Genomic DNA, 17716 nt, shown 5'->3' with positions numbered 1-17716 from the left:
TTCATTGTATATGTGCATGAAATATTTTTGTTTCCTTCTGTTATAAGCTATGAAATGTAAATAAGGTTAATGCATTTTGGTTGTATGTGTGTTAATGTATCATGTTAAGCACAAATATGACTCTGTAATTGTCTTTATTTAGAGATTATATATGGTTAAGAAGATGTGTACAACTGCCAAGTTGATAAGGGGTGGACTGTGATAGTTGGAGGTGTGTGTCAACTTGGCTGGACCTCAGTTCTGTGTGGTTGTTCCCATGATGGGATCAGATGACTGTGTTCTGAGTGGCCAGTCTGCCCAAGGGGAGTTTCCCTAGGGGTGTGGACTGCTTCCAAGATATCCAGGGACATTCTGGGAAGAGCCACATTCCTTGAGGTGTTGGAACCCTGGTGTGCGAACTACAGACTTCCATGAGTGAGCGGCCCACCGCTCGGCCTGGAGATCTTTAATTCATCTTTTGTTGGAGTCAATAACCAGTGTACTGCATGCCAGCTTGAATCTCTTGGCTCCCCTGTACTTGCAGAACCAAGGCGGCTGCAAGCCCCATCTCCTCCAGAGACTTGGACTTTTCGGCTTGGACTTGTCGGCTTCTATATGCTTGTGAGCCATTTTCCTAAGATAAATTTCTCTCTGTCTCTATAAATATATATATATACACTTTGCTGGTTTTTGTGTTTCTCTGGAGAACCCAATCTAACACAATGTGTCTTGGTGATTTTCTCTTGGGTTCTATCCTTTTTGGAGTTCGTTGGAATTCCTGAATGGATATATCCTCATCTTTCATCATTTCAGGGAAGTTCTCCTTCAATAAATCTTGGACAATTTTCTCAGTGGTTTTGTTTTTCTTCCTCTTCTGAATTTCAGTGACATGTAAGTTATTCTTCTTGATGGTATCGATACCCACATGAACCTTAGTCTTTCTTCATTTTGTTTTGATTTTTTTTCTGATTGATCCCTTTCCAAAGAAGTATTCAGGTATTTGTCTTCATTCTCATTAATTCTGTCCTCTATTGCATCAGTTCTACTCCTTTGCCCTTCCAACGTGTTATCTAGTTCTGACAATTTAGTATTAATCTTTGGATTTCTATCTGTAGATTTAGAATCATTTCTAATTTTTTATTTACTTTGTCATTTTGTCCTTGTATTTTCTTCCAAAATTCTTCTAAGGTTTTTTTCTGTGTTTTCTTTGGTCTGTCTCGCAATCTTTTGAAAATACCTAAAGATAATTCTTTTGAATTCCTTATCAGAGAGTTCCAATGCTGCTTCTTCCTCAGGGATGTGTTCTGGGTCTGTATCCTGCTCCCTTGTTTCTACCACTTTATTCTGCTTCTCTGTGTGGACTCTGATGGTCAATTGTCTCCGAAGCATCATGGTGTTATTGTATTTAGATCTCTGTTAACTGTGAAGATCATCCACTGGTGATTCAGGCTTTTCTTGGTGATTATTTATTGTCGGCCCATGGGTGGAAAAGGAGGTAGTGTCTCTTACTCAGTAAGTGACGTTGCAGGAGGTGTGGTTGTAATTGTATTTTATGGGGACTGTTGTCTCCCACTAAGTTAGACACAAAGTACAATTGAATAACCATCACAAAACTAAAAGCAGATGGACATAAAACACACCATGTAATCACACAGGAACAATAACCAAAAAAAGAAAAAATGGAAAAAGAAGAAGAAAAAACAAGATAACCTGCAATATCTGGGGATAGGGCACTAAGAGAAAAAAAGTACAGAAGGAGAATAATGAAGGAAGAAAAACGGGAAAAAATGCAAAAAGGAAAACAAGCAATGAGGTTAAACACGAGAAAAAAGGGGGAAAAAAATAATTTCAACCAGGAGCAGGGAAAAGAAAAAATGCTGAAAACTATGACCTGGGAGTGGAATATTAAGAATAATAATAAAAAGGACAATGGTATTAATAATAATAGTTGTTTTAAAACAGTCAAATATAATCAAGGTAATCACCAGGGGAAGAAAAAGTGAAAAAGAAAAAAAAATGTAAATAAAAGTAAAAAAAGAGAAAAAAAAAAAAGAATTGGTGGAGCACAGGGCAGAGCGCCCAGGCTCTGTCTGAACACACAGACTGTGATCGAGTTCATCTCAGCCCAGAAGGTAGGTGGGAGTGGGGGATGGCCACATCTCCATTCACCAAGTGGGTGTGGGGTATAAGAATAAGAATAGGAATGTCGTAACTTTTCAGTCTTGCGGGTCCGGAGTGTGCCTGGGGTTGCTGGAAAGCAGAATGTGTTCTTAAGCCCCAGGAATCTGCAAGAGCGCTGTCTCTTTAAATATCCAAAATAGTCTAGCCTCTTTTAACCCTTTAAAATGGCGGCACCTTCTGGATCGGCAAAATCCATAACTCAGCCCACCTTTCTCTTCACCTTCTCCGTTTATTCCCCAGCCACCATGCACAATCCTCTGTGCAGTCCCTGGCTAGCAGGGCTGAGTTTTTTTTGTTAATTCTTAGGTCCTACCACCACTTGGGAATCTCCAAGCTGTCTGTGTCATCAGGATCGCTCAGGATCACTGCCAGACTGCAGCTCCTTATGTCTCCTTTTTTGGTATTTTTACGCAAATTCTTCTGCTGTTTGGGATTTAGTCCACTTCTATATCCTTCCCTTCAAGGCTCATGGGTCCAGGATTATCTTCTGTATCTGTGTTAATTGGTTTCCCTTTTCTTTGTTTAAGAGGGTCTGTGCAATCTTTCTGCCTAGTCCACCATCTTGCCAGTCTGCCCACTTTTGTTTTTTGAAGTAATTTTTTAATAGTTTTCTTTGTAGAGGTCTTTTGTATCCCTGGTAACATTTATTCCCAAGTATTTTATTTTTTTGGTAGCTATGTAAACGGTATTGATTTCCTTATTTCTCTTAGGATTTCTTCAAGTAGTCTTTTATAGTTTTCCTTGTACTGGTCTTTTGTGTCCCTGGTAAGATTTATTCCCAAGTATTTTATTTTTTTGGTAGCTATGTAAACGGTATTGATTTCCTTATTTCTCTTAGGATTTCTTCAAGTAGTCTTTTATAGTTTTCCTTGTACTGGTCTTTTGTGTCCCTGGTAAGATTTATTCCTAAGTATTTTATTTTATTTTATTTGTAGGTGTTGTAAATGGTATTGATATCCTTATTTGTTTTTCATCAATCTCTTTGCTGGTGTAGAGGAATCCAACTGATTTTTGTTTGTTGATCTTGTATTCTGCCACAATGCTAAATATCTCAATTAGTTCCAGTAGATTTTTTACTGAATCTCTTGGATTTTCTAGGTATAGGATCATATCATCAGCAAATAGGGATAGTTTGACTTCTTCCTTACAAATTTGGATGCATTTGATTTCCGTTTCTTGCCTTATTGCCCTGGCTAGGATTTTCAATACAATGTTGAATAGAAGTGGTGATAGAGGGCATCCTTGTCTGGTTCCTGTTTGCATTATTCTCTCTACATTCAGAATAATGTTGGCTGTTGGTTGCATAGATGCCTTTTATTATGTTGAGGAATGTGCCTTCTATTCCTATTTTTTTGAGAATTTTGATCAGGAATTGGTTGTATTTTATCAAATGCCTTTTATGCAGTGATTGATAGGATCCTGTGGTTCTTTTCCTTTTTTTTTTTTTTTTATATATGTGGTGGGTGATGTTGATTGTTTTTCTAATGTTGAAGCATGCTTGCATACCTGATATGAATCCCACTTGGTCATAAGATTGATTTTCTTGATACATTGTTGGAGTCTGTTGGCTAGGATTTTGTTGTAGATTTTTGCGTCTGTATTTATGAGGGATACTGGTCTGTAGTTTTCCTTTTGAGTGATGTCTTTGCTAGGTTTTGGTATCAGGGTTACGGTTGCTTCATAAAATGAATTAGGGAGAATTCTGTCTTTTTGTATATTTTGGAATATTTTGAGTAGGATTGGTGTCAATTCTTCTCTGAATGTTTGGTAGAATTCTCCAGTGAAACTGTCTCGGTCATGATTTATTTTTGTAGGTAATTTTTTTATGACCTGTTCAATTTCTTCTTTTGCTATGGATCTGTTCAACTTTTCCACCTCAGTTTGTGTTAGTTTAGGTAAGTTGTTTGTTTCTAGAAATCTGTCCATTGTTTCCAGATTTTCATATTTGTTGGAGTACAGTTCTTCATGGTATCCTGATATCCCTTTTTTAAAATTTCAGTTGGTTCTGTTATGATGTCGCCCATTTTATTTCTTATTTGTATTATTTGTATTCTCTCCCTCTTTTTCTGTGTTAAATTTCCCAATGGTTTGTCCATTTCATTAATCTTTTCAGAAAACCAACTTCTTCTGGTCTTGTTGATTTTTTTCTATTGTCTTTCTATTTTCTGTTTCATTGATTTCTCCTCGAATCTTTATTATTTCCTTTTTTTCCCGTGACTTTCATCCTTTCTTGCCATTCTTTTTCTAATTATTGTAGATGTTCATTTAAAGTGTTGATTTTGGTTCTTTCTTCTTTTTTGATGTGTGCATTTATTGCTGTAATTTGGCCCCTGATCACTGCTTTTGCTGTGTCCCAAAGATTTTGGTATGTTGTGTTTTTATTCTCATTTGACTCAAAGAATTTTTGAATATCCTTTTTATTTCTTCTCTTACCCAGTCTTTCTTAAGGAGGATTTTGTTCAGTTTCCATGTGTTTGCTCTTTTTCCATTGATCTTCCTATTGTTGATTTCTAATTTGATAGCATTGTGATCTGAGAAGGTGCTTTGCATATTTCAGTGTTTTAAAATATATTAAGGCTTGGTTTATGGCCTAACATAAGGTCTGTTCTGGAGAATGTTCCATTGCACTGGAAAAGAATGTATATTTTACTGCTGCTGGGTCAAGTGCTGAGCAGGTGTGGTACCTGTTCTTTTTATATATTGGGAGCTCTGGTAGCATAGTGGCTACGGCATTTGACTGCTAACCAGAAGGCTGGCGGTTCAAATCCACCAGCCACTCCTCAGAAGGAAGATGAGGCAATCTACTTCCTTAATGATACTGCCTCGGAAACCCAAGGAGGGGTCGCTATGGGTCGGGTCCGACTCAACGGCAAACAACAACAACAACAACAGCTTACTGACAACACTTGGGATAATTGACTATGCAGCAGAAACCTTAATCAGTGTGATTGTCCATTATCACACATCAGTATTTCATAAACAATAGCCCTTCCTTTCCCCCTCCCCACCACCCCTGCTCAGCACTAATAAACTTTAATCTCTATATTTGCCTGTTCTTTTTATATAAGTGAAGTGGTCTAATCTTTGTCATTTTGTAAGTGACTTATTCCATTCAGCATAATGTCTTCAAGTTCCATCCATACTGTAGCATGTAACAAGACTTCATTTTTCCTACTGGATGAGTAGTAGTCCATTATATGAATGTTCCAACTTTTATTTGTCCATTTGTCTATTGATGGGCATTTAGTGCTGCAATAAATGTTGGTGTACAACATTTAGATGGCCACCAAACACATGAAAAGATTGTCAACGTCATTAGCCATCAGAGGAATGAAAATCAAAACCACAAGGAGATAACATTTCACTTCCATTGTTGTTAAGTGTTGCTGAGTTGGCTCCACCTCATAGTGACCCTGTGTACAATGGTCCTGTGCCATCCTCACAATCCTTGATGTGCTTGAGCTCATCATTGTAGCCAGTATGTCATTCCATCTTGTTGAGGGTCTTCCCTTTCTTTGCTGACTCTCTACTTTACATAGCATGATATCCTTATCCAGGGATTAGTCCCTCTGACAACATGACCAAAATAGGTGAGATGAAGTCTGGCCATTCTTGATTCTGGCTGCATTCTTGTGGCTGACTTGTTCATTCTTCTAGTAGTCCATGGTATTTTCAGTATTCTTTGCCAACACCAAAATTAAAAGGCATAAATTCTTCAGTCTTTCTTATTTGTTGTCCAGCTTTCCCATGCATATGAGGTGATTGAGCTGACAGACATGTATCTGTCAGTTTGTCACACTCTGGTGACTTGCATGCTGCTGTGAGGCTGGAGGCTTTGCCACCGTTTGAGTACCAGCAGGGTCAAAGAAGGAAGTAAAGCAGCGCAGCAGATTTGGAGCAGCATAAAGGGCACCAGGAACGAAGCAGGGTAGTGCGGTGGGTTTGGAACAGTCTGAGCGGGGCTGGGAAGAAAGCGAGGCAGCTCAGAAGATTTGGAGTGGCCTGAGGGGGACAGGAAGGCATTGAGGTGATGTGGTAGGTTTGGAGTGGGCTGAGGGAGACCAGGAAGTGAGCATGGTGGTTTGCAACAGCTAAGGGAGCTCTGGTAGCATAGTGGCTAAAGCACTTGACTGCTAACCAGAAGGCTGATGGTTCAAACCCACCAGCCACTCCTCGGAAGGAAGGTTGGGCAATCCTACTTCTGTAGTGATACTGCCTTGGAAACCCAAGGAGGGGTCGCTATGAGTCGGGGTTGACTCGACAGCACATAACAACAACAACAACAACAAGGGAGACAAATTTTTCAGTTTGTCGTTCTGTGGTGGTTGCTAAGACAGACTTGGAAGAAGAAAGAAGCCATGCACTTCTCAAAGAATTGGCCAGTGAAAATCTTAGGAATAGCAGTGAAACACTCTCTGATTTATTACTGGAAAACTTTATGAATAGCCCTGAAACATTGTCCAATATAGTTCTGGAAAAAGAGCCCCTGAGGTTGGAAGGCACTCTAAATATGACTGGGGCAGGGCTGTCTCCTCAGAGTAGAGCTGACCTTAATGATGTGGATACATTAAAGCTTTTGAGACCTCCATTTGCTGATGTGGCATGACATAAGATGAAAAGAAACAGCTACAAACATCCATTAATAATCAGAACATGGAAATTACAAAGTATGAATCTAGGAAAATTGCAAGTTGTAACGAATGAAATGCAATGTATAAAGAGCAATATCCTAGGCAACAGAGAGCTGCAGTGGACTGATTTGGCCATTTGGAATCAGAGAATTATATGATCTACTATGCCAGGAATAACACATTGAAGAGGAATGACGTGGCATTCATCATCACAAAGAATATATCAAGATCAATCCTGAAGTACAAAGCTGTCAGTGATAGGAAAATATTCATACATTGACAAGGAAGACCAGTTAATTATTTAAAATTTACACACCAACCACTAAAACCAAAGATGAGGAAATTAAAGATTTTTTTTACCAACTTTCACAGTCTCAAATTAACCATACATGCAATGAAGATGTGTTGATTATCAATGGTGACTGGAGTGCAAAAGTTGGAAACAAAGAAGAATCACTGGTAGTTGAAAAATAAGACTTTGGTGATAGAATTAATGCTGGAGAACACATGATAGAATTTTGCCAGACCGATGACTTATTCATTGCAAATACTTTTTTATTTTTTTTTAAACATCACAAAAGCTGACTATACACATGGACTTCATTAGATGGAGTACACAGGAATCAGATTGACTACATCTGTGGCAAGAGGTGATGGAGAAGCTCAATATCTTCAGCCAAAACAAGGCTAGGAGCTGACTATGGAACAGACAATCAACTGCTCATATGCAAGTTCAAGTTGAAGGTGAAGACAATTAAAAGAAGTTCAGGAGAGCCAAAATATGACCTTGATTATATTCCTCCTGAATTTAGAGACCATCTAAAGATTTGATGCACTAAACACCATGACTGAAAACCAGAGGAATTGTGGAATGATATCAAGAACATCATCCATGAAGAAAGCAAAAGGTGATTAAGAAGACAGGAAAGGCAGAAAAGATAAAAATGGATGTCAGAAGAGACTCTGAAACTTGCCCTTGGAGAGACAGTAGCTAAAGCAAATGGAAGAAATGACAAGATAAATGAACTGAACATGAGCTCATATAGAGCCGCTTGAGAAGACAAAGTCAATTATTATAACAAAATGTACAAAGACCTGGAGTTAGAAAACCAAAAGGGAAGAGCATGCTCAGCATTTCTCAAGGCTGGAAAGAACTGAAGAGGAAATTTAAGACTCAAATTGCAATATTGAAGGATTCTACAGGTAATAATATTGAATGATGCAGGAAACATCAAAAGAAAATGGACAGTGAACAAGGAAGACCGAAGAAGAGTTGATGCTTTTGAGTTGTGGTGTTGGTGAATAATACTGAAAGTATCGTGGACTGCTAAAAGAACTAACTAATCTGTCCTGGAAGAAATGCAACCAGAATGCTCCTTGGAAGTGAGAATGGCCAGACTTTGTCTCACCTGCTTTGGTCATGTTACCAGAAGGGACCATTCTCTGGAGAAGGACATTATGCTTGGTAAAGTGGAGGGTCAATGAAAAAGAAGAAGGCCCTCAACAAAGTTGATTGACACAGTGACTGCATCAATGGGCTCAGGCATAGCAGGGATCATGAGGCTGGCACAGGACCAGGCAGTGTTTCGTTCTGCTATACATGGGGTCGCTATCAGTCAGAGATGACTTGTTGACGCCTAACATAACAATAACAGGGTCACTCATGGTGGACAGGTTTCAGCAGAGCTTCCAGACTAAGACAGACTGGAAAGAAGGACAGGCCATACACTTTGGAAGAAAATGGCCACTGAAAACCTAATGAATAGCAGTGAAACATTGTCTGATACAATGCCAAAAGATTGACCCCTCAGGTTGGAGGACACTCAAAATACAACTGGGGAAGAGCTGTCTCCTCAAAGTAGAGTTTACTTTAGTGATGTGGATGGAGTAAAGCTTTGGAGACCTTCACTTGCTGATGTGACCTGACTCCAAATGGGATGAAACAGCTGCAAACATTCATTAATAATTGGAATGTGGAATATATGACTATGAATCTACGAAAATTGGAAGTTGTAATAAATGAAGTGGAATGGATTATGATTGACCTAGGCATTAGTGAGCTGATCTGGACTGTCATTGACTATTTTGCATGGAACAATAATGTTATCTACCACACTGGGAATGACATATTGAAGAGCAATGGTTTCACATTCATTGTCACAAAGAACATTTCAAAGTGTATTCTGAAGTGCAATGCTGTTGGAGTAGGATAATATCTATATGCTTACGTGGAAGACCAGTTAATACTGGTATTATTCAAACTTATGCATCATAAAGCGAAAGTTGAATTAAAGATTTTTACCAACTCTGCAGTCTGAAGTTGACCAAACATGCAATCACTCCTACTAGGATGACTAAAAAAAAGAGCCCGTATTCTTCACTGGTTAAGTGCTCGGCTGTTAACAAAAAGGGCTTATCAGAGAAAGATGTGGCAATGGGCTTCCATAAGGATTTCAGCCTTAGAAACCTTACGGGGCCATTCTACTCTATTCTTTAAGGTCCCTGTGGGTTGGTAACGACTTGAGAGCAACGGTTCAGTACCCCCCCCCCACCTTTTAAGATAGCTAAGATAAAAACAAATAAAAACAACCACAACAAAAATACAGAAATAACAAATGTGGATGATGTGGGAAAATTGGAACCTTTATCCATTGCTAGTGGCAATGCAAAATGATACAACCATTGTGGAAAACTGTGTGATGCTTCCTCAAAAAACTAAAAATAGAACTACTATGTAGCCCTGCAGCCCTACTTCTTGGAGTGTGTGTAAGTGTGTGTAGTTATTATTCTCAATCTTTTGAGAGTAAATTGCAGATATGAGAAACTTTTACCTCGAAGTACTTATGTATTTCGTAAGAAGAAGAACATTCTCTTATATGAGCACAATACAGTTGTAAAAATAGGAAATTTAATATTGTTTAATTACTGCTATCTAGTGGCTAAAGCACTTGACTGCTAACCAGAAGGCTGGTGGTTCAAACCCACCAGCCACTCCTCGGAAGGAAGGTTGGGCAATCGTACTTCCGTAGTGATACTGCCTCGGAAACCCAAGGAGGGGTCGCTATGAGTCGGGGCCGACTCGACAGCACATAACAACAACAACAACATAGTTCATATTTAGATTATTCCAAAATTTTCTAGTCCTTTATTGCAATTTTCCCCCCACTACAAATGGAACCCAAAAGCCTTGGAGCCATAAGATAGCTATTTGTAGATGGTACATGTAAAACTCCTTAATTTACAATTTTCTGCAACACAATTGGCAAGTATGTTATTGACAAAGCAGAGAAAGGGGCTTCAGAAAACGACAAAGTACACTATTTTAAATTGTATTTTTACAATCTAAACAATATTTTAAATGTTGTTTCTTTTCATTTATTGTGCTGAATGTGTTTCTTTTTGTTGTTATGGTTGTGTGCTGTGGAGTCAGAACAGACTGATAGCGACCCCTCCTTGGGTTTCCGAGGTAGTATCACTATGGATGTAGATTGCCCAACCTTCCTTCTGAGGAGTGGCTGGTGGGTTTGAACCATCAGCCTTCTGGTTAGCAGTCAAGTGCCTTAGGCACTATGCTAGCAGAGCTCCTTCTAATATAATATTTTTAAAAAATACTTAAAATGGCATTTATTGGTTTATATATGCTACAGATCTTGTCCTCTACAAATTTAATTCTTGAGATAGAAATGGAGTGTAGTATACTGCTGTGGAGTCGGATCCAACTCACAGCGATTGTTGCTTGGGTTTCCGAGGTGGTATCACTATGGAAGTAGATTGCCCAACCTTCCTTCTGAGGAGTGGCTGGTGGGTTTGAACCGCCAGCCTCTGGTTAGCAGTCAAATGCTTTAGACACTACATCACCAGAGCTCCTTCTTGAGATGGAAGCACTATTAAATACTTTATGGAGTCCTGGTCACACAGTGGTTAGTAGCACTTGGCTGCTTATTGAGAAATCTAACTCACCAGCTGCTCTGTGGGAGAAAGATGTGGTGGTCTGCTTCTGTTAAGATTTACTGCTTGGAAACCCTATGAGGCAATTCTACTGTGTCCTGTAGGGTCACTATCAGTTAGAATTGTCTCGAGTTGAGTTGTTGTTATATACTATAATTTATATTAAATTACTAATTATTTTCTGTTAAAGAGCCTAAATGTTAGCCTTGTTGTTGTTGTTGTTATGTGCCATCAAGTTAGACCTGACTCATGGAGACCCCTCCTTGAGTTTCCAAGGCAGTGTTACTATGGAAGTAGATTGCCCCATCTTCCTTCCGAGGAGTGGCTGGTAGTATTAAAAAAAAAAAAAAAAACAAGAAGACTTTATTATTAGAGAAAACAATAAGCACCTTTTATTCAGGATTTTTAAGTAGACAATATATTTTGACTTGAACAGTATTTAAATAACAACTGGTAATAGATAATTTTAGGAGATTGCTCATTGTTCTGCTTAAGAATTAGCTCTGATTTTATGTTATGTCATGATTGTCTGAGAGATGCTATGTCATGTCAAGTTATCACATACCATGCTTGGAGACTACTCATGCCACTTTTACTCCACAGGAAAATGACTCAGGCACTTTGGACACAGTAGGTGCTGTGGTTGTGGATCAAGAAGGTAACGTTGCTGCTGCTGTTTCCAGTGGAGGCTTGGCCTTGAAACATCCAGGGAGAGTGGGACAGGTAATTAATTATGGGTTTTTAAACCAGTGTTTCAAGTTAAAGCATGACATTTTTATCTCACAGTTTCTTAGACAAATAGGGACATTTTTCTCCTTTAGGAAAAATAAATTATATCATTGTTCTTTAACATTTATTTAGTATAAATCATCAACCTTTTCAAAATTGCAATAATTATAATTGTTTATAGTCTAGAATGCTCCCTAGAACCCAGGATGGTGAGACTTTGTCTCACTTATTTTGGACATGTCAGTTGCTTCAGAAAGACATCATCCTTGGTAAAGTGTTTTTTTTTTTTTTTTTTTTTTAAATGGAAACCCTCAATTAGATGAATTCACATTGTGGCTGCAACAATGGGCTGAAAATACCAAGGATTTTGAGGCGGTGGGGACTGGGCATACTTTTGATCTGTTATTTATTAGGTTGCTGTAAGTTGGAGCTGACTCCAAAGCACTTAACAACAATAATTCTGTTTCACCACTTTCAACAGGTTTCACACTGGCCTGGGTATTTATTAGACATTTAACAAATATGTGTTGATTTCCATTTTCTTTACTTGTAAATGTCACATTCTTTAGGAACAAGCAGTATCCAAGTATATTGCCGATTGCTGTTTAGGAGAGAAAATGATTTTAGAATTGTCTATTTTATATCTTCCTTAAGGAACATTTAGCTTTTGACTCTACATTCCTCCTCTGGTTAAGCATTTCAGCCATTTTGTAGACTAGGTAGTATTTCAGGTTGCTGACACATGAGATCATTCTTGAAGCCTAGAAAGAAGGGTCTGATTTCTGTGAAACTTGCTTATTCCCATTTTGTGTGTAGGTTCTCGTCAACCTCCTCCCCAAATTCCAGTCTTTAGTTATATAATGGGGAGCTCTGGTGGTGTAGTGCCTAAGGCATTTGGCTACTAACCAGAAGGCTGGCGGTTCAAACCCACTCGACACTCCTCGGAAGGAAGATTGGGCAATCTACTTCTATAGAGATGTTGTTGTTCTTGTTGTTATATGCCGTCGAGTTGGACCCGACTCATAGCGACCCCTCCTTGGGTTTCCGAGGCAGTTATTACTGCGGAAGTAGATTGCCCCATCTTCCTTCCAAGGAGTTGCTGGTGGGTTTGAACCACCAGCCTTCTGGTTAGCAGTCGTGCCTTAGGCACTACACTACCAGAGCTCCTCAGAAACCCAAGAAGTGTTGCTATGAGTCAGAAAATGACTCAACGGTGGTGAGTTAGGTTTTTTGTTTTCAAGTTATATACTGAGAATAAAAGTTAACAATTCATTTGCTTTAGCTAGCTTTTTGAGTATAAACCAGTTTGGAACAATACTTAGGGGCTTATTAAATATTTGTTGAGTGAACAGATGAATTGGACATGCTCATGGAGTTTGCTAAAGCACTTGCAAGGGTTGTGTTTCTGCTTGGTCTTTGAATCTTGGGTTACATATGGAGCATTGTTTGGCATGCTGTATTTGCTTTGTTCTTCACATTTGAAGAATAGTTAGTGTTTAGTTGGTTTGGTCATGGTGGTTAGGAAATGTGTGGAGCAAGGTGATCTGATACATGGCGAACATCTTTGCAAAGCCCTTAAGTGCTAGTCCTTGATCTGCTCTTTATTGTGGATAAGACACTTAGAATCCTATGCTGGGAGATGAGGAGAGTAATAATTAAGTTTGTGATACTCTTTGCCTACCATATAAAAGGATTTATGGAAAATAATTGCTCAACATATGTATAATGCTTTGAACTTATTATAACAAGACTTTGTCTGGTCATGGTGCTTTTCCACGTTATAAAAATCCTGTGTGTTTCTGAAGTTTGGAATTAGAAAATCAAACTCGGCAGATCAGATTTGGATGTGCAGTGGAGAAGGAGAGATAAGCCAGCAGGGCCATATTTGTTACATAGTAATTCCCGGTACTGTCTCACTGTTTTCTGTTTGTTTTGGTTAGCATAATAACAAAAACAAGGGCAAGGATGGCCCTGGACTATGTTAGCAGGATATTACATCTAACAGTCTTGAAGCCATTCTGCTACTGCACATGGGACTGACTGGGAAAAAGAAATACTTTATAGAACTTAGATGTTGATTTGCCCCCCTCCCCCCCTTGGGTAGTTTATGAAAAGCGTTTGTGAGAGATGAAAATGTAGAAAGGATGTGGAGGAGAGGAGTAAAGGTATTTAAAGGAAAATGTAGTTTCTTAATGAGATTATATTGCTTGGATAGAGGAGCTCTAAGAAATAAGTAATCATCAGATGCGAGGTAAAGAGCTTGTCTTGATAATCAGGATGATCTTTTATTTAGGCTGATGCAAAAGAACTTGGTTGCAGAATGGTATGAAAACAAAGGCAAGTTGTATCAAACATACATTATTAAAAAAAATTCTAAAACTAGTATTTTTAAATACATATTTAGTACACAAATGAGCTGTTTAAAAATTTTAGCATATTACTCTATTCTAGATATGTGATAACATTCAGATATTGAAATGTCACTTTGAATTAGAAATTATTTGATTCTTTAGTTTATCATCAAAATTAGAATTTACAAGTTGGACATGAGAAAATACTTCTGTGTCCTACCCTCTCCCTCCCAAAACACACATACACTTACATGTACACACACACAGAGAATCAGTTGAGTTTAGTAGTTAAGACCATGGTTTTTGGTTTTACATAAACCTTTACTGTAATTCCAACTCCTTACTATGTTACTTACTTACTATGTTACTTAAGACAAGTTACTCAACATCTTTTAGCTTCAGTTCCTGAAACTGTAAAATGAAGGTAAATAGCTACCTTACAAAGTTTTAGCAGATTAAATGCAATAATGCATTTAAATTATTTATCACAACTCTTAGTAATATCAGGTGTACCTTCTTTTAATAAATTATTGTTATGTGTCAGACACTGTGATCAACGTGTTAATTCATGTGATTCTGTAACAAAACTGTGAGGTGAATATTTTTGCTATCTTCATTTTAGAGTAAAGTAAGGTCCAGAGAAGATTTGATGATATTAATAGTAATTAAATAATAATGTCATTTATATAAATGACTTTACTACATGATAATACCTCTAATACATTTTTCATACAATTCTACTACCAAAAACAAGAAGTTTTGATTTAGTTTTTTTTTTTTTTCAGACCTGCTTACGGTTGCTATGTTTTGACTAAAGAAGTGAATAAGAAACCTCTAATTCTTTCTCTTATCTTGCCTGTCATTATCTCAGCCTAACCAATCTCAGAATGTTTAGAAGATAGACAACTTTAGGTTGTGAAATTGGTGTTGGAAGGTATTACAAAGGAAATTTTCTTAGAGAGGAAAAGTAAAGGAGAGAATAAATTTTCTTACTTTTCTAGAAAAAGATGATCTCCACTAGATTTCTAAACAGTGCTGCATTTTACTATTTTATTTATTTAATTTTGATTTCTTGGTATTGTGTGGTCTCCTGGCCAATGCTAATTGCAGAAATGTAAAGGACAATAGGCAAATGTCTAGGACTTTGGATGAAGGAAGAACAGGCCCTTCCACTAGGATGCCGTGCTCTCTGAGGCTTTGGTTGACTCAGCGCTTGTCTCAGGGTGTTTTAGTTATATGGTGCTATTATAGCAGAAATACCACAAGTGGTTGCTTTTAACAAAAAAAAATTATTTCTTTGAGTGCAGAAAACTTAATCTCTTTTATATCTCAAAATAGACTGATTTAAAACATACTGTATACTAATCCTGTCTCATTAGCATGACAAAGACAACACATTCCCAACTGGGATTATAACAACAGGCATAGAAGTTTGTATTTACAACACATATTTTTTTTGGGGACATGGTCCAATCCATAACATTCCATTTCTTGGCCCCCCCAAATTCATGTCCTTACCACATGCAAAACAATTCACCCTATCCCATCATCCTGAAAGTCTTAAACCAACTCCAAGTCTGAAATCTCACCTTCTGAATCATCTAAATAAATATGGGTGAGACTTTAGGTATATTCCATTTTGGGGCAAAATTCTCTTCATCAATAGACCTGTGCAATCTAGAATACAAATTATCTATTTCCAAAATACAATGGTGGAAGAGGTACAAGGTAGACATTTCCATTACATATTGGAGAAATTGGAAAGAAAAAAAGGATAATAGGCACCAAGCAAGTCCATAACCTAGCAGAAAAAATTATATTAGCGCTTAAGGCTTGAAAATAATCCTTTCTTCTCTGAGACCATCGGGCAATGGCCCCACCCTCCAGACTCTGTATTTTGGCTATACCTTTTGAATTCTAGACGGAGCCCTATTGGTTCTGGGCTTCAGCTCCACCTTCCAAGCCCTCTGGGATGGAAATTCTGCTCCCTTGGCTGTAGATGACCCCATTCTCGTAGTTTATCTGAGTGATGACCTCACCTCCTTGGCCCTGGTAAGCCCTGTTTTTTAACCTCTTGGGCATAGCAGCCCTGCCTTCTTAGCTTTGGTCAGTGGCCCCATCTTCCTGGCACACCTTAATGTCAGCCCTACTCTCTGGAACTCAGTTCACGCTTTGAAACCTAGGAAGCTGTGGCCCCAGTCTTTGAGAACCAGGAGACCTTGGCCCCATCCTTTGAAGGGAAGAAAACCCTGCTTCCTGTACTGCTTCCCCCAGTTCTGCTAATCTGAGAGCTGCTGCAGGGATAGTCCTTTTCTTTTCTCAGAGGACAATAGATATAGCCCTTTGCCCTGTCTCTGCCCTGTACAATTGCAAGAGGCAGATAGCGTCCCTTCTCTGTCCCCTTTAGTCTAAGCTGATGGGATTCCTGCTGTGGTGGTTAGATCCATCAATCACAGGCTAATTCTCTTTAAGGAGATTGTGAAGCCACATCCTCGGTTCACATTTTAAGATACATGTCCTTAGTTTGTACAACAATTTCGCAGATCCTTTTGGTTTGTTTTCATGTGCACAATTATATTTTAAATCCAGCTCTTTCCTCTCTCATTTTACTATAAGTAACAAGAAGAAACTGCATCTCCTTTAAAAACTTGCTTAGAAATCTCATCATTCAGATATCTAAGTTCATCACTTATAAATTCTACCTTCCACCAAACATTTGAATATAATTCAGACAAATTCTTTGCCAGTGCATAAAAAGTATCACCCTTCCTCCGTTGTCCAATCACATGTTCATAATTTTACTTTCAAGCTTTACCAGAAGTACATTTAATATCCACATTTCTGGCAACATTCTGTTGCTGATGCCATAGGTGTTCTCTAAGATGACAGAGTGTTTCTCTGTAGCTTGGCGTATTTCCTTCTATGCCCTCACCAGAATTGCCTTTGACATCCGTAATTCTACCAACCATCTCTTCAAGGCAATCTAAACATTTATTATTAGGCCCCTTAAAATTCTTTCAGCCTTCATCCATTACCTAATTCTAAAACTGTTTCCATATTTTATATATCTGGTAGAGCAGCACTCCACTCTTTTGCTACCAAATTTTGTCTTAGTTATCTAGTGCTGCTGCAACAGAAATACACAAGAGGCTGGCTTTAACAAACAGGCATTTATTTTCTCACACTTCAAGCGGTTAGAACTCTGAAATCAGGGGGCCTACTCTAGGGGAAGGCTTTCTTTGTCTCAGCTCTGGAAGAAGGTCCTTGTCTCTTCAGCACCTAACTGCTTCCTTGACAGTCTCCATGTCACATGTCATCTCTCTTCTCCCATCTCTGCTATTTTTACTTGCTTGTTTAAGCTCTTTTATGTCTCAAATGAGATTGATTTAAGACTCACTCTACACTAATCTCATGTCATTAACATAATAAAGACAACCCGTTTCCAGGTGATAATTACAGGCATAGAGATTAAGATTTACAACACATATTTCTGGGGACACAATTCAATCCATACCACAGGCAGTATCTGTTAAATGCTATTTTACAAGTCTTCCAGTTGTATTCTAAAATCTATGAGTTGAATCACTTCTGTAAAGCTTCCAATTGCCACATTACCCAGCAGTGTCAAGTAGTCTTGTGTGCTATAGAAGCATGGTGATTTCTACTGTTAGCTGTACTGAGAGTGTTGTGTTCAGTGCTTGCTACTACTTTTAAAAGAGATGTTGGTAGAGACAACTGGGAATGGCAGCTGTGGTCACATCAAAATGAAAGACTTCATTTCTAGTTGATCATAGCACTCTTTCACTTGACTGCTAACCAGAAGGCTGGAGGTTCAAACCCACCAGCCACTCCTTGGAAGGAAGATGGGGCAATCTACTTCCATAGTGATACTGCCTT

General features: G+C 38.4%; 1 protein-coding gene across 1 annotated transcript in view; it reads left to right on the top strand.

The window, feature by feature from the left end:
- TASP1 (taspase 1) overlaps nucleotides 1-17716 on the top strand; it is a 615049-nt gene that overhangs the window by 289967 nt on the left and 307366 nt on the right. Inside the window, exon 8 of the mRNA XM_007946379.1 lies at nucleotides 11343-11462. Within this exon, the coding sequence (XP_007944570.1) occupies nucleotides 11343-11462 (120 nt within the window). The remainder of the gene's footprint in view (nucleotides 1-11342; nucleotides 11463-17716) is intronic.

This window comes from Orycteropus afer, unplaced genomic scaffold (genome assembly GCF_000298275.1).
Source record: "Orycteropus afer afer isolate SDZICR_OR568_19922 unplaced genomic scaffold, OryAfe1.0 scaffold00158, whole genome shotgun sequence".
Classification (NCBI taxonomy): domain Eukaryota; kingdom Metazoa; phylum Chordata; class Mammalia; order Tubulidentata; family Orycteropodidae; genus Orycteropus; species Orycteropus afer.
The sequence above is the reverse complement of the archived record's forward strand: the minus strand, read 5'-3'. Positions and strand labels throughout refer to the sequence as shown.